The sequence below is a fragment of the Alexandromys fortis genome, unplaced genomic scaffold (genome assembly GCF_014885135.2).
Source record: "Alexandromys fortis isolate MF-2015 unplaced genomic scaffold, M_Fortis_MF-2015_v1.1 scaffold_25, whole genome shotgun sequence".
In the NCBI taxonomy this organism is placed as follows: domain Eukaryota; kingdom Metazoa; phylum Chordata; class Mammalia; order Rodentia; family Cricetidae; genus Alexandromys; species Alexandromys fortis.
In genome coordinates, this window is record NW_026067904.1 from 10,974,399 (window position 1) to 10,992,537 (window position 18,139).

The following is an 18,139-nucleotide window of genomic DNA, read 5'->3' on the forward strand; positions in this document are numbered from 1 at the left end:
AAGGAGTACTTAACTAGCATACATGAAAATCTGGGTTTAGTCCCCCAGCATCACATAAAACATGTATGGTAAAGCAGGCAGGCACACTTGGGAGATGGAGGCAGAAAGATCAGAAGCTCAAGGATATCCTCAGCTACACAGTGAGTTTGAGGCTAGCTCGAGATACATGAGCCCATCTCTACGTACATATATAAATCCATAAATAAGTACTAGTATTTTTAATGTTGGATAAAAATGCCAAATGTCCAGAGAGTGCTTTGTCAGCTAGGAAAATGGCTGAAATTTAATAAGATGAAATCTCAGAAATGTCAAATGCTATAGTTAGGTAAAAAGAAAATTCTTTCTCTGATTCTCTCTCTCTCTCTCTCTCTCTCTCTCTCTCTCTCTCTCTCTCTCTCTCTCATATACACACACAAGGGGGAAAAAGGTACACTTTGTATATATCATGCAAAGTATACTAACCTGGAGAAATTATATAGAAGAAATTCTTGAATTCATCCATCCATACTTCTGCAAGCCGTCTATTATTTTTATTGATAATCTGCCCTGTCCCTCCTGGAAACGTGTAAGGTGTAGCTTTCCGAAACACATGACCAACGTGGGAACAAGTCACAATTTCCAAAGTTCCTCCACATTGCCAAATCTGAAAACAGCAGGAAGAAGCTTAGTACCTACTTACCAGAGCTGCTGTAGCATTCATGTGCTATTTTTTTTTTCAATTGAACAGGGGGGTTGACTTTTAATTTATAGCCTTGAATGGAAAATATGTAGTTACTGATAAATTCTTTCCAATATGTCTATAAACTACCAAATCTGAACAAAAGAGTAAAGTGGATTGCGTTGGACATACAGTTTAAAATTCAGAACACAAGCCTGGCTGTGGTAACCTACACCTTTAATCCCAGAATTCAGGAGGTAGAGGCAATGGACCTCCATGAGTTAAGGCCAGCCTGATCTACATTGTGAGTTCCAGGCTAGCCAGTGCTACATAGTGAGATTGGGTCTCAAAAATAAACAACAAAGCTCAGGACTCCGAGATCCTGCTCTGGTGTACAGCCAATACTTCCCGGGGACCAGACATTTTTCAAAATTTTGGTCAAAATCAGATAAAATACAAACTAGACAGGCTATGAAGAACTACGCAGGAAGAGTGAGAGACACTCACAGCCTCAATCAACCCTTGTCAACAAGGACACACCACTTCAGGAAGTGTTCAGTGTCACTCTGTTTGTTTGTGTTCAACATGTTTGATGTGGCTCATGATTTAACACTCACCACACATACCCATGATCAGGGAGTATTCAGCCAAATTTGTTTCTAGTTCTGTCTCTCCAAATTTGAGCCACTACTGACACATCACACAGAACAGACACCAACCATGATTCTTCAACAAGACAGAGATAGTATGCTCTGATCTATTTGTCCAATCAATAAGACACATGGACCAAAAGAAAAATTAAGTATAGTTTATATTCTTAATTCAATGCAATTGTTTCAAAATACAGTTTTGTACTATAAAGGAAAACCTCATATTTGCAATTGAAACTCACATTTTGAAACACTTCTGGCTTTGTTAAGTAGTATGTCTGTCTACCTTCAGGTTTTCCCAAGTTTATTCAGTGTTAGCGTTAGAGCTCAGTGAGATTTCCTGGAAGCTCAGGTCTCATCTTTTACACTTAGGCAGAGAGTCTCTAGAAGCAAAGGAGCTTCCTGCTTCCACTTGGAGCACACTCAGTGCGTCTCTACTGACTGCTGTGTCAGAAGCTGTTTGGCAGCTTGTGTTACCACCTAACATGCTGATTTAGTGGACACACAATGAAAGGTCAACTAGGCCGATGAAGAGTCATTTCAGAACCGCTTTGTCTTTTTCTTCCTTTTTGTGATGTATATGTGTGGTTGTGCGTGTGGTGGCCAGAGGGTAACATCAGTTATTTATCTAAATCACTTTCCTTATCTTGAGACAGGGCTTCTCACTGAAACCAGAGCTCACTGATGTAACTATGGATTCTACAGTCTCTCTGTCCCCAGTACTAGGATTACAGTATGCATTGTTATGCCCTGCCCTAAAAAATAAAAACATTGGCGCACGTCTTTAATCCATTGGGAGGCAGAGGCAGGCAGATCTCCGTGAGTTCGAGGCCAGCCTGGTCTACAAGAGCTAACTCCAGGACAGGCTCCAAAGCTACAGAGAAACCCTGTCTCGAAAAACCAAAAAAAAAAAAAAAAAAAAAAAAAAAAAAAAAAAAAAAAAAATCATAAAACTTAAGCATTTAATTGATGTGGTACATATGTCAGAGGACAACTTGTAGGAGTCAGTTCTCTCCTTCTACCATGTTGGTCCTGGAGATTGACTCAGACTGAAGGAAGCGTCTTTACTCACTGAGTCATCTCAGCAGATCCATGCCTAGCTTTTTTTCAGTAGTAGCTAGGAATCAAACTCAGACCTCCATGCATATGTGGCAAACACCTTACTGACTGAGTCATCTCCCTAACTGCTGTCATCTTTTACTGAAAAACATAAAACTAATAAGGTAACCACATTTAATAAGAGAACAATTTCAATTAGGTAAGAAGGAAGTAACATAATGTGAAATTATGTTTTACAGTTAGGTACCAAAGCAGCCCATTTAAATTACAAATTGTTTCTATTTAGTTGCTGAAGTTTGAATTACTTCCTTAAAAGAACAGAAATTTAACAGTTATGCTAGTAAAGCTAACCATGTTATTTGTTGAAATAGTTTTTAATAAATCATCCATAGTGCCATCATAGGCTGAAGGTTCTGGAGTCAGATTAGACTCACTAAATTTTATTTCTTATATAGACAACAAGAATAATGAACACATATTTGTGGTTAAGTAAAAGATTTTATATTTTTTGTCAAAGGGAACTTACCCTAAAGGAAATTTCTAGGTTTTCTCCTCCCCAAATATCCATTCCAGCATCATATGTTCCAATTTCCTGAAAGTAATCTCTGTCTATTGAAAAAAGGCCTCCGGCCATTGTAGGTGTTCTGAAATTCAATCATAATACTATGCCATTAATTTTAGTAATTTAAAGTTGATAATCAGTGTTTGTTTTTAGAAGTACTATAGTTCTACAGCTGTTTATAACTACAGAATAATGCTTACTCTTATCCTCTTCAGAATGCTTACACCCTCGGGGACTGCTGTGGCAAACACAATCTGCACCCTGCTCACGCTCTGTTTAATCCTAAATATTTCCTGTCCGTAGCACTCTTCCTGATCCTTGGACAGGACTTTCTAGCTCAGACTCCTTAAATTGAATGTTCCTCATAACCTTCTCCATTTGACCAGGTATTTGATTCCAAAGTCCTAGCAACTATAAAGGTAGTTGATAATTTTATTCAACTAGACTCAGGTTAGGGTTAAAATGCTAAGTTCTAAAGGGTGGCAAATACTGCAGAAATGGCAGGTTGAAAGATTAAAGTTAAGACAGGATGAAAATAAAGACAGCCTTTCCTAGAGAAAGCATAAAGGAGGTGATGCAGTACAGAGAACACACTTCTTCTAAAGGACCCTAACCGCCTGTAGTAGGTTTTCTGCAGAAGCCAAGTCCAGGCATGCACAGGGCGGGGTGGAAGAGAAGCATGTAAAAAGGCAGAGAAATGATCATGAGGGAGGACTGAAAGGGACAGGTAGCAGGGGTTCCAGTTAATCACTGATTTCCATGAAGGGTCAGTATGAAGGGGTAAAAAAATTCAATCCACCAAGAGAAAATGATTAAGTTCTTGGATCCAATATCCCATAAGGTTCCTAAGTTCAGAAGTCACTGACATGTGCTCTTCCAGGATTCCCTAGGACAGCAGCGTTGTCTGTCCAGTGAAAGCTGTAATTCCCAAAGTTCTCAAATATCTAAGAGCTCTTGATTTAACACTGAACTGAACTGAGGGCCTCTTTGAATGGGTACAGATCTCAGACTGGCTCTGGAAAAGAATGTATTAAGTGAAAAAATAAAAATCTCTTCAACTTCTCCAGAATTGGATTTGAATTCATGGGAAAATAGACCAGAGATGCTTAAAATAGGAGAAAATGGAGTTCAAGTGCTACAGAAGTGGCAAGTGGATGCAACTGGGATAAATACTAGGATGGTTTAGGAGCTCAAAGTCTGTTTCATGCCCTTACCAGATGATTCTTATGCCTTCCTGCCACCCGTGATCAAGTACAGTAAAAAGAAAAACAAATACACATAAATGAAAATCCCTTTATACACTGCTGATTCTAGTTATTTTAAAAAATTGTGTGAAACAAGCTTTTCTAACCTTACTGTCAGTAACTACCACCCAGACATGGTACAGTGCGAGCCGCAATTCTGAGATGGCACTTTAACATAATGGCATGGTAACTGAGGAGCTTGACTTAAGCAGCCTGAACTTAGAAATTTGTTATGTTTTCATACAGGAAAGAAGGAACATAGGTATGACATCATTTTTCTTGTAGACTAGAGTTCACAGAATGAAAGATAATCTAACTTTATTCACTGGAGGAGAAAATCCCCTTTAAAAATAGATATACGTAAAACACAGTTCTTGACTACATACAAGGTATACGATTGCTAGGTGTTTCTCAAAGTACACTTTAACCCAACCGATGAAATGTCACAACTCTCTGCAACACACTACAAAGGAAACGTCTGACAAATCACCTGACAGGGAGAGTCCGGTCACCTTTCCTTCTGTCCATTTCTCTTTGGGGGACAGGATACCAACGAAAATTGAGCTTCCAGTTGAATCCACCATAGGTCATGTCAGAGCCTGCCATGTACTCGAAAGTATCATCGCTGATCACATCAATGATAGGACATACCACTGTTCTCCTGATGTCATAAAAGGAGATTTTAAATCTTTCAAATGTTTCTAACTATAACGACCATAAAACAAAACAATTGCAAAATATTTTTCCTGCTACAACCTATACCAAACCAGTATCATAATCATTTGCTGGCTGAGAACGTTGTCCTTTTGCATTTCTTCTTTTACACAATTTTTTTTTTCTATTTGCCACATGGAAAATATTATACTAATGACTATACATTTAATCACTTTTAGACAAAATTTTCCTTTATAAACAACTCCGTCACTTCTGTTCTTCAGTTTTTGCTAGTGAGAAATTGAGTATTTTTATTATGTAATCTACAGCATTCAGGGAAAATGTGTAGCATGGATGTTACTTAAGTCAGCATTCATTACTGTTTTCTAGTCCTAATATATACATATTCCTCACTGTAATGCTATCAACTTTGAAGCTGATTTCTTACACTTTTATTAATTAAATTATACTAAATAAATAAATAAATAGCTCAGGACTTTTTGAATTTACACACACACACACAAATTGTGCTTGCTTGATTGGGTTTTGGTTTTTGAGTCAAGGCCTCTCTCTGCAGTCCTGGCTGTCCAGGAACTCACTATGTAGACCAGGCTGGCCTCAAACTCAGAGAACCTCCTGCCTTTGCTCCCAAGTGCTAGGACCAAAAATGTATATTGCCATGACCAACTGAAATTGAAATTGAAATTTTTTAGTTACTAGAAGGGAATTCTTTTCTTTTGGGTTTGTATTTCTTCATACAGACTGATCACATATTCAGGTATTTTCCAGTTGGCTTAAAGGAAAAACACATATGCGCACGCGCACACACACACACACACACCCTAAAAACACCCAAATGACAACAGCTCTTTTGAAGGAAAGTGTCCCAAATATGGTCGTTCACAGATATAGTTTATAGGATGTGATATCATATCCATTCTATTGGTATTTAAAGAAGGCAGTAGTGATGCACGCCTTTAATCCCAGCACTCGGGAGGCAGAGGCAGGTGGATCTCTGTGAGTTTGAGACCAGCCTGGTCTACGGAGTGAGTGCCAGGACAGGCTCCAAAGCTACAGAGAAACCCTGTCTCAAAAAAAAAAGAAAAAAAAAAGAAGATGAAAAGAAGTCTTTCCCTTGGATTGGTGAGGTGAGATGGTTTACAGGGTAAAGGACCTTGAACTTAATCACCTGAGTTCAGTTCCTGTGATCAACACAATAGAAGAACCACCTTTCGGAAAGTTGTCCCTTGACTTCTGCTTGAGCACCTTGGCTTTTTTTTTTCTCTGTCTCCTCCACTCCCCACCCTGGGGCCAGTAAGTTGGCTCAGTATCTAAAGGTGCCTGATTCCTAGCCTAACAACAGGAGTTTGATTACTAGGACTCACGTGGAGACAGAGAAAAATCAATCCCTGCAAGTTGTCCTTTGACCTTAAACACACGCGCAGAGGCACACAGACACACACACTTTTTAAAAATATAAATCATAGGTCTTTACTAGTTTTTTTTAATTAAAATTACTCTAGCTTCATAAAAATAAACAGTTAATTTGTTACTTTTTCTATGTTCCGCTCAAATATTTTGGTGGGAGCACACCCCCTCTTACACACAGGACTCTGCTGTGTGTGATCCACTTCTCATTCTCACTGAGCGGAAGTTTCAGCGTCCCAGCTTTGCTCCTGTCACTCTCAACTCATACGTTTATCAAGGGACAGTATCCCAGAATTCAGCACAGACACCACAAATACCAGCTGGCCTCACTGAGAGGACAGCATTTTTGCTCTCACTTTGTGATTTTCTTTCCTTCCTTCCTTCCTTCCTTCCTTCCTTCCTTCCTTCCTTCCTTCCTTCCTTCCTTCCTTCCTTCTTTCTTTCTTTCTTTCTTTCTTTCTTTCTTTCTTTCTTTCTTCTTTTGTGTCAACTCAATAATGAATTTTTTAAAAATCTGTTTTTGAAGCCAGGCAGTGGTGGCACACGCCTTTAATCCCAGCACTCCAGAGGCAGAGGTAAGTGGATCTCTGTGAGTTTGAGGCCAGCCTGGTCTACAGGAGCTAGTTCCAGGACAGGCTCCAAAGCCACAGAGAAACCCTGTCTTGAAAAACAAAAAACAAACAACAACAACAACAAAAAATCTGCTTTTGTATTTATTCATCACTTTGACATTATCTATTGGACATTATTCAGGAGATATATATAATCCATCATATAGCCCAAACTAAGGTATTTTGGTTGTTGTTTTAGTCAATTCTCTCCTTTACGTCTCTGTCTCTCTCTCTCTCTCTTACACACACACACACACACACACACACACACACACACACACACAATCTTCTCTGTATGGGTTCAGAATCGTGTTTCTGAAGTTTATGGGTTTTTCTTTATGCAATCAAGTATCTCCTAAACCAGTCACCTTTTACTTAAAGACAAATATTTAGAGAGATATTCTATTGTTTTGATTCTTCAGGGCAATAATCTCTTCCTTAAACTGTTGGGTGTCCTCTGGTTCAATGCTGGTTTGTTTTGTCTCTGAGAACAGATAGCTGTAGTGACACCATTTTCTAACAGAGAATAAGTGACCTTAACCCTTCCATTCTCCACTGGACTAGTGAAAGTCTACTGTATACAATCTAAGCCTTCAAGTTGATGTGGAGAGCTTTAAGATCAAATTGCCAGGGCAAGCAGAAATTCAACTAGAAAGGTCAAACAGACTGAAGTTACATCTTTCCTGACACTTTAGAACCAAGAGAAAGTCAGACAATTCTTTGTAAAGTTTATGACATGAAAGACAAAACCATAGACACACCGCAGTAATGCTTATTCTGTATCAAGAGGATAACAAGATGATTCCAGGATACAAGGTGCCCCTCTTCAGCCTTATGCTACAAAATGAGAGCTATAGTCCCTATGAAGGCATCAACAAAGATGAGATAATCTGCCTGTCCTGTGGCAGTCTTTGAAAGCAGGGACAAGTAAACTTCCCATGAGTTCATTACTGTCTGCCTATTCTGGTCCTATTTTGCCAACCTAGAACACAGAGTAATTAACAATTCTACAATATGTTGTCTAATTCATCTCCATTAGGACAGTTTGCAAACTGGTTAACTGACAGTTTAAGACTGTGGTCTTGTTTGTATTTTGTTTGGAGCACTCTTGAAGTCATTTTAAAGGCTACTTGAGGGAATGGTACTCTTTTGTATTTATTTAAAACAGAATCTACAATGTTCCACACAATTTAAGATAAAAATAACTAAGAACAAATTCACAAATTCCAAAAAATTACCTGTCATGTTTGATCCTGGCTAAGAGAGGCTCCAGCCACCCTGCCGTACACTCACAGTGTGCATCTAAGAAGGTGATCACTTGGCCTTTGGACACAGCAGCTCCTTTTAATCTAGCTCTGATCAATCCAGAACGTTGTTCCATTCGAATTACATGAACTGGCACCTTGAGTTTTTTCACATAACTCTCTAGAGGTCTTTTCAAAAAGTCTGAAAATATAACAAAAGAATGAAATAAAAAGGCATGAATTGGCATGACCCAAATTTAAAGCAATTTTGATTTTGTAGCATTCCTTCAACATATACATACTGACAGAGTCCTCCTAGTGGGGTTCCTTGCCTCATCAATGCCATTCCCTGAAGGAAGGCTTCTAATTTCATGGTGGTATGACTAGCTGTATCTTGCCATAGGAACACAAAGACAAACCTATGGCTCAAGTATCGCCTAGGGCAGGCATGTCACCACGCATTTTTATCAGGCTTCCAATTCTCTTCCTAATCATGCTGAAGAATCTGTAACAGAAGCAAAGTAGCCCAGCCATGTGTGATAGTGCTCACTTGTAATCCTAACCCTGGAAGGCAGAAGCGGAAGGATTTTGAGTCAGTGTTGGCTACACAGGGAGTTTTGAGATCCTGTCTCAAAAAACAAAACACTAACACACCCAACATACACAAAACAGAAAAAGCATTTTAAGAATATTAAATTTGGGCCAGGGAGTTGTTGCACATGCCTTTAATCCTGGCACTAGTGAGACAGAGGTAGGCAGATCTGAGTTCAAGACCATCCTGGTCTACAGATAGTTCAAGGATTGCCAAGGTGACACAGAGAAACCCTGTCTCGAAAAATAAAACAAAACAAACAAAAGAATATTAAATCTAGATCACAACAGAGAGAAGAAACAGTTTGTAACCGCTATTATAGTTTTATAAACTGTGAGATTTCTTCCAAGGCAGAAACAAAGTATCTTATTGATCACACAGTCTCTGACTACATACTCAGCAGGAATAAGAAAGTGAAAAACTCCTAAGAGATAGGAACTGAGAGATCCGTGTCAGACGAGTGACAGTGATGGGACCGTGTCTTTCTAACCAGTAGGAGTGAAAGATGTGTATAATCTATCTAGGGATTGATTTACAGAATCTTAGAATTTCTTCTAAGACTTCAGCAATTGATGATGAAAGATCAAGGGGCTACTTAAATACTGAAAGCAAGACTCCAAGAGCTTCCTCTAAACTGGGTGAGAGGACAAATGGAAAGAAAGTAGGAGGACAAATGGGAAGAAAGTGATTCTATTTGGCAGAATCAGATTGAGGCATTAGTAATGTCATCAGAAACCCAAACCCTTCAAAAAGACAGGGCTATATCTGATTCCTAATCTCTTTTCTGTTAACTCATTTCCTAATATTTGTGCTAGAAATAGTATTTCAAAATAATACTATGATTTTATGAACTAAATCAAAAGGTGAGAAGAATATAACCAGATTCTAAGGGAAAAGGTTTGGACAATGCAATCTGAGAAAAACATTTTTATACTAGCAGTGAGTGGGTTTGTGAAAACTCTGCACCTTAAATGTGTTTATCTTCACAGTGGCCCGCAAGGTTGTGCTATCACGCAGACTTTAGCAATGAATATCTACACTCTCAGAATATTACATGAATTTGATCAATGTGACAGTTTGTTATAGCCCAGGCTTGCCTAACATCAAATCCATCATTTTATGCAGGACAGAGCACTATATGAATACTAACTGGCTAAGCACACTGGGGATACCTGTAATCCCAGTACTAGGGGATTGGAACAGAGGAATGAGGGTCTCAAGACTGAGGTCAGACTGGCCTAGGCTTTGTAGCAAGATCCTGTCTCAAAAACACCAATCCAACAAGCAAACAGAATCCAACAGAAGGGCCTCTAGAGAGAATCCAGGAGTGTGGAGCACTTAATCTGTACAAATATGGATCAGCATTAGTCTATGTGTCTAGAGCTGAACAGAATCATCTGTGGTGGGGTACAAGATATGCTCTATTAGCTTAAACTAATCAAAGTTTAATCTGGCTGTTCTGGAACTTGCTTTGTAGACTAGGGAGGCCTTGAACACACAGAGGTCTGCATGCCTCTGCCTCCTGAGAGTTGAGATTAATTAATACACCCTTTCATTGGTAACAAAAAAATTTAATATGTGATTCTGTAGCACTGTAACAAATTTCCTTGGCACTTCTGACATCTTTGTAACTTTCATACAATGGACACTAGGAAATTTGTGTTTTCAGTTCATACAGTTTTAAGCATCAAGTCCTGAGGAGGTAGTGGTGACTAGAAGCCTTCCTCCTTAAATACCCTGCTGACTACCGTCCTATAAATATCCACAACCATCACTCCACCACACAGCATGAAGTTGTCAGAGATTTGCCACTTGCTGGTACTGCTGAAATTTTTCTTGTGCATTTGTAGATTCGCTTTAATTGTTTATAATTTCTGACTTCTAAGGTTTTTGAGGAAAGATAGATTTAGTTTATATTTTGTGTCCCTAGTAGCACTCACAAAATTTATTATGGTGCTGTAGCTCTTACTATTTAGTGAGTGCTCTAAGATTCAACAGAAATACACACATTTCCATCCTGTACAATGAGGGAAAAACTAAGTTACAATAAGACTGGTGAGGGGGCTCAGTTGGCTAAAGTGTACTTGTCTGACAACCTGAGTTTGAGTCCTGGGACCCATGCTATGGGATTATGTTCTTGTATACTGTAAAGATTTGTCACTCATATTAGCTTAATAAAATGCTGACTGGTCATCAGCCAGGCAGGAAGTGACCCAACCATACTAGAATTCTGAAAAGAGGAAAAGCAGGGATGCAGTCGCAAGGCAGATGCAGAGAAAGCAAGATGAGACTGCCTTACTGAGAAAAGATGCCACAAGGCTAAACATAGATAAAAATTATAGGTGAATTTAAGTTGTAAGAGCTAGTTAGTAATAAGCCTGAGCAATATACCAAATAGTTTATAACTAATATAAGCCTCTGTGTGTTTCTTTGGAACTGACAGCTGCAAGACAGATGGGACAGAGACTTCCATCTACAGACCCATGTGACAGAAGGAAAGAACAGACTCCAAAAAGTTGTTCTCTGACATCTACCTGTATACCTTGGTGTGTAGGGCAATGTCTCTCTGTCTGTCCTTCACACACAGCAATACTTACACACAATAAATAAAAAAAAAAAAGCCACTACTGAGTCATTGTTCGCTTTACTGGATGTAAATTCCTTGCCTCTTACTAATGTGATTGCACAGAGGCTACTTGGGGGGCGGGGAATAAAATTATTTGCCTGAGGGGGGAAAACTCCTTATAAATAAATAACATGCATGAGTCACTGGAAAGTGCTGCTGCAGAATGGTGTTTCAGCCCATGATAGAAAGCATATATGGCAGTAGACCATAAGTGACATCACAGTCATCTTAATTTGTGTTAAATATACTGTGATTTCTACAATGACAAAAATTATCTGATGATGCATTTCTCAGAACTAAAATATCATTAAGCAGGGCTTATTGTATGTAATAGTTCTAAAATTAATTTTCTAAAAGAATTGGCTTCTAACTGAAAATTACCAACATATGATTTATCTCTATTGTCAGCCCTTATTCTTTTTTTCTAAGATGTTTCTGAAACCCTTCATTTTATCATGTTCTTTCGTATTGTTATGTGTATATGTGATGTGGATGTGAGTGCAGGTGCACAGACACCAAAGTAGCCATGTGAGGTCAAGGTACAACTTCTGAGAGTCAGTCCTCTTCTTCTATTGTTGGTTCCTGGGACTGAACTCAAGCACCTGTACCTCCTTCCTGAGCCATCTGACCTGGCCTGTCAACAGCTATTCTTTAAGTGTGGTCTACTTACTTAATAATAGCTCTTCTTCACTTTAATGTTAATTATATACTACATATATAAATGTGTTCTGGCATACAAATTATTTATATGATAGATTAAGGAGATAAAATAAGGACACCTGAGAGCTATCTTATTTTCCACTTATACTTGTATAAGCTGGCAAAATAAACTATTAACAAAAAACTATTAACACAAATTATTTCCAATAATTAATGTATGTTATAACTAAATATAACTAGTTTAAAATGGACACAATATAGACACAACTAGCAGACAGAGTAACAGTTGACTGCAATCATCTCAGCAGATGCAATGAAAGAACAGGTAAAAAAGCTGGTTGCATTCAAAGAGGTGAAAATGATGGGCTATGAGGCTTAAAGTTCATTAAGAAAGGTATGGAGGCTCAAGAAATGGTTCAGGGCTTGAGAGCACTCGCTGTTCCTCCACAGGATCCAAGTTTAGTTTCTAAACCCCACACTGGGAGACTCAAAAGCACCTTTAACTCCAGCTCCAGAGGATCTTCATGCTCTCTTCAGACCGGCATGGACACCTATACCTATGTACACAAGTCCACATACAGATACAAGAAAGGAATGAAGAAAAGTAAAAACCTATTTCCTGGAGCTCTCCCATGTAAACAGGAATTCTGGCAGCACATGATACTAGTTAGTGCTGCGGCACAGATGGACTGTGCTGAAAAACAAAGCACTGGGAAACACTGGATTTCTGACTTAACTTAGTGCCACCTTTTCTATAGCATTCTGCAGTATGAAATCTCCAAGAAGGGTTCAGAATAAACACTGTACCTTTTCCTGCGTGCTTCATGAAACAGATGAGGATATTCTCTATCTGTGGAAAAAGCCTGACATTCTCAGAAGGGTATCTGAGCAAGAGACGTGACAGATTTGTGAGAAAAGAGTCAGACTACACATCACACTTTAATTGTGCTTAATCACGTTCTGCACCTAATTACAGATCATTCCTAAAACTTAGAAAGTAAGGAAGCAGCAAGAATTCAGAGAACTCCAGTCTGGACCGCATTTTCTGCAAAGGTTCTTCTTGCCACTCAGAACTGAATTTCTCCATTTGCGATCTTCAGTTTTCCACAGAGGAAAATTCTAACAAGGTGTGGGTTTCTTCCTATTCTACATCAACTTTACATCTTAAAGCATTATTTCTTTTTTAATAAGATTAAGATGCAGCACAATTAAACACTAAAGTAATACTCTTTAAGTTTTACAATGGAATACCTTTCACTATATGAATGAGTTTAAATGCTAAGGAGTTTTAGATAAATTGGAAGTTTACATATAACTATTAATTTAAAATGAAAGCAAAGGTTTGCAGACTGTTAGTGATCAAAGGTCCAATGTCACTGGATTAAAATGTAAACTTTACCTCTTTCACTGGCATCGTCTACAAGAACAATCTCTTCTATCATGTGTCTTGGTGAGCGATTAATGACACTATGGACTGTTCGAAGAAGTGTGCTCCATGCCTCATTGTGGAAAACAATCACCACGCTTGTTGTAGGAAGGTTATCTGGATACACCTTTGTTTTACACCTAGAGACAAAGCAAAGGCCTTTATAAAAGTGACTTGAAGACACTACAGTAAACGAATCTATACTAGATAAGCTGACAGAACAATAAAAAGTTTGTGCTAATGGTGAGACTCTTAGTTGGTTTCCATTTAAGTTTTGACTAATGTTGCATGTGTAATAATACTGATGTAAAGTAAGAGAGTTAAAAAAATTATTTTAAAGATATTGCCTATGTTCTTAAAATAAGCTCTCCCAATTAGGTTTGGGGGGTTGATTTACTTTATTATTATTATTGTTGTTATGAGACTGGGATTCACGATGTAGCTATGACCTGCCTGGAATTCACAGAGATCCGCCTGCCTCTGCTTCCCAAGTACTGGGATTTAAAAGCATGCCCATGGAGAACGAACTAAGGCTATATTATAATCTCAAACCATACTTCAAGAACCAACTGGCTTTAGTTTTATTTTATGTGTATGGGTGTTTTGCCTGTGGGCATATCTGTGCGCACATCTGTGCGCCACGTGTACACCTAGTACCCACAGAGGCCACTGGATTACCTGAAACTCACGTTGCCAATGGTTTGTGAGCAGTCATGTGAGTGCTAGGAATGAAAGCCAGGTCCTCTGGAAAAGCAGCCAGAGCTCCCAAGTGCTGAGCCAGCTTTCAAGTTTATTTTATTTTATTGACATATATTTCTAGTCAACAGCAATCGACATCAGTACTTCTGAATCTGCACTGTTAGTTGCAGTGGTGGGAAGCACAGAGAGGAAAGCAGTGGTGACTCTACCCATGTTCTGGGGACCAGAGGGCCTCTGGTCAAAGAAAGGTTTTCTCTTGTCTACTCACTGCGGCACTACTGTGTTGCTTACACAAAACTGCTTGAAAGCTGTGGTAGTAAAGAAGAGGAACAGTGAAAATAAGAGAACAATCGCTCCCCTCCAGTCCTGTGTTGTCCCTTAGACAAGCAAGAGATCAAGTTTCTTCAGGTTCTTTTCTGTTCAATGCTAAAACAATGTTAGAGTGGAATGTCAGCCTAACTCTCAGGGCACTGGTCTGCAAAGGTCCTGCTAATTAACTTTGGATTAGGGTCCTGAAATTAGAGGAGTTTTACAGATGAGGAAACTACGGTTAGAGAAATGAAGACGCTTGGTCAGTCAAACTAACAGCTAGTAAATGGTATAACCACACACACATCAAATCAGACATTTATGACAAATCTCGCCCCTCATTATCCACATATGCCAAACAGTGTAGTAGTATATGAAAGAAGCTAGAAAAGAGGATTTCTGAGGTCAAGGTAAAAATATATATCACATATACTCCAACACTCTTCTCTACGTCTCTCTAAATGAAATGTACTTTTCATGCATTGTTTATAACCTAAATTTGGTCAATTACTAGCTTTTACCACTAACAAAGAACGCACCATAAGAAGCCTGGCTATGTAGCAAACAGTGCTTGGTACTGTTACAAGACTCTTCTGTATGTACTCAGAGTAGGATCAACTGAGAGTAACCTTACAAGCAGCAGCAGCACAGCCATGGAGACCAGGAATTCCCAAGTACACCTGAGACAGGTCATTTAGTCAAGGTCTAATTTGACAACTATTTAAGTATGACGTTTACACAAATTGCTACACCATTAGCACTCAACAAAGGGTACCATTATTACTTCTTAAACATTAAGAGTGAACTACATAGGATGGATTTGGCCTCTAACTAACCTGGGATTTGTTTTAGGGCTCCTTTCCTAATATCACATATTATAAAAATTATTCACTGATTCTACTTCTACTTAACTATTTTTAACACTGGGACAATGCCATCCTTTCTTCCAGTCTTTTTGGAAAAATGATCCTGGCACCTCATAAAACAGTGAAACTGGCAAGCAGATACAGGATGATCCAAACCAGTTAAGTTATACTCTAGAAACAAGGGGTTTGGATTTAAAAGTGTGGTGAGCAAGTCACATGCTAGGGACACTATCTTTCCATTTAGGGAGTTGCTCTGGACAGCAGATCCTGCTCAGCTCTAGTGTGAGGACGAACCAATGACAGTCTGTATTTGTGACTTGACATTTCACTGTAAATCCTCTTTGGAAGTCTCAAGACTCCCCAGTGGACATAGAGCTCACTTTTGGATCTGAAGGGCCCTCTGGATCCTAAGTGCTGGGAAATATGACAGCAGTAGATAAATCCTCACAATCACCCCTGTTAACCTCCTTGTTTTACAGATAAGGATTCTGGGATACAGAGACTCTAGGAATCACACGGTAGTATATGGCAGAGCCAGACTGGGACTATGTCACTATCAAGGTTATAAACAAGTTGGTCCAGAAGACCAAACTGGAGTTAATGGTGAAGCAGCTCTGAGAAATAAAGTAAAATATGAATGCTCAGATCAAAACCATAGTACATGTATGAACAAATATGCAAATCAGTAAAAGTAAATCCACACCTTGACCATTAAAGCTTACTCAGAGGCTACACTAAATACATAAAAACAAAATGTACAGCTCCAACACAATAGCTGGAAACTGAAATTTGTATCAGCTCAAACTGTGCAAAACAGGAAAGGAAGAAACAAAATGAAAAAAAAATTAAACAAAAAGCTGGAGTAAGGAAAATTTAATGAAAAGTTAGCTCAATCCAACTTTGCCTTAGTTGTACATCTGTGCTTGGGTTGTTCTATGTGGTTCATAAAAGCCCAGCCAGGTTGGGGAGTCTCGTTTTAAAGGACCTACAATCCTCACGTGGGCTCTCCCCACACTCCAGCAACATTACACCTTCCCAGACAACTCCTTCAAACTCTCTCACATCTCAGATTTAAAATACTCTTGCCCTCCTTACTCATACCTTTGTTTCCAATTTCACAGAAGAAATAAAAGCTACCCAAAGTGATTCCATGATGGTATCAATATACACATATAATTCTGTAAGTATCAGGGCTACAAAATCATGCTTTTCCCTCTAGAGGGCTTGCATGATCTTGTCTATCAACTTTCTCACCTACAGCTGCCCAAAGCCTTTGCTTTTAACACCCTTTCAAAAATTCCCCTCTTAACTGGGTCATTTCCATTAATGCACAAATAGTACTTTATACTATCCTCTCTTTCTGTCTCCTCTCACCTCATTACAACACCGTATTGTAGATTGCTGCTGTAAAGTGCTGCACATCCCACTCATTCCCAAATTGATTGTATTATAAAATGTAGCAAACACAGAGCACACAAAACAAATTTGTTGGGCTCAATTCCCAGAACAACAACAAAAGAAACAAAATACACCCAAAAAAATGTGAGCTGAATGACTTAGTAGAGAGCAAACAACTGTGTAACTATCACTAAATGAGAACGAAATATTGCTGTATCCTTACTGTTGCTATTATCTCATTTGTCCCTAAAGCAAAAACTAGTGTCGTTCTGAAGGACTTTTGCTTGATCTGTTTTGATTTTCACACAAATATATATATTCCATTTACTATGTTGACAAGATTCATCCTTAGAATGACATGCAGTTTTTGTTCATTTCTACTACTACAAAGTCTCCTATTTTATTTATTATTGTTGTTGTTTGAGACAAGGTCTCACCTGACTGACCTGGAACTCACTATGTAGATGACACTGGCCTTAACTTAACAGAAATTCTCTGCCTCTGCTTTCTAAGTGCTGTGGTTAAAAGAAAGCACCACCAGGGTGCTTTACTACTTTACTAATACAAGGTCAGACATTTTAATTTTTTTTTCATATTTATTTATTTATCTATTTATTTATTTATTATGTATACAATATTCTGTCTGTGTGTATGCTTGAAAGCCAGAAGAGGGCACCAGATCTCATTACAGATGGTTGTGAGCCACCATGTGGTGCTGGGAATTGAACTCAGGACCTTTGGAAGAGCAGGCAATGCTCTTAACCTCTGAGCCATCTCTCCAGCCCATATTTTAACTTTTGGAACCAATACAGACTTACTGCTATAAACATTTTGTCTTTGCTTCCTGCTGCATGCATATATACGAAACTGCTGGGTCATGAAGGATGAAAATGCTGATTTTTTGCATGTACCTGTTATGGACTATTCCTTTACATTGTGTGAAGATGTGTCATTGTGACTGGTTTCATTAAAAAGTTAAACAGCCAATAGCTAGGCAGGAGGTAGGTATAGGAGGGACTTCTGGACAGAGAGAGCTCTGGGAAGAAGAAAGGCAGAGTGGCCAACCAGGATGAGCATAATGGAGATGTGACAACGAGCATGCAGAAGAACATAGATTACAAAGGTGTGGGTTAAGTTATAAGAGCTACTTAGAAACAAGCTAACGTTCAAAAGGAAAAGTCTCTCTACAAATGGGCCAACACGGGGGCCTGAGGAAGAAAAAAAAAATTCTGGATACGGAGTTGGATGTAGCTTCCTAGTCCTGAAATCTCAGGCAGGTCAGGGCTCTGTGGCATACGGAGGCATGGTGACCGACTACTGCTTGTGGGCTAGAGTCTTCCACCAGTGGCAGCTGATATAACAGTTTAAGATTTGTCTCCCGCAATCAGAAGGCTAGAGATGGTCAGTAAAGACAGATTCAGATGAAAAAATACCTCTAAACAGGTTATGGTGT

General features: G+C 38.8%; 1 protein-coding gene across 2 annotated transcripts in view; it reads right to left on the reverse strand.

Annotated features, from left to right (window-relative positions):
- Galnt1 (polypeptide N-acetylgalactosaminyltransferase 1) overlaps positions 1 to 18,139 on the reverse strand; it is a 76,305-nt gene that overhangs the window by 19,221 nt on the left and 38,945 nt on the right. For both annotated transcript variants that reach the window (XM_050134996.1, XM_050134995.1), the window contains exons 5-9: positions 13,388 to 13,554; positions 8,105 to 8,312; positions 4,664 to 4,834; positions 2,894 to 3,011; positions 463 to 643 (exon numbers count right to left, since the gene is read on the reverse strand). In XM_050134996.1, coding sequence (XP_049990953.1) covers positions 463 to 643; positions 2,894 to 3,011; positions 4,664 to 4,834; positions 8,105 to 8,312; positions 13,388 to 13,554 — 845 coding nt within the window. The remainder of the gene's footprint in view (positions 1 to 462; positions 644 to 2,893; positions 3,012 to 4,663; positions 4,835 to 8,104; positions 8,313 to 13,387; positions 13,555 to 18,139) is intronic.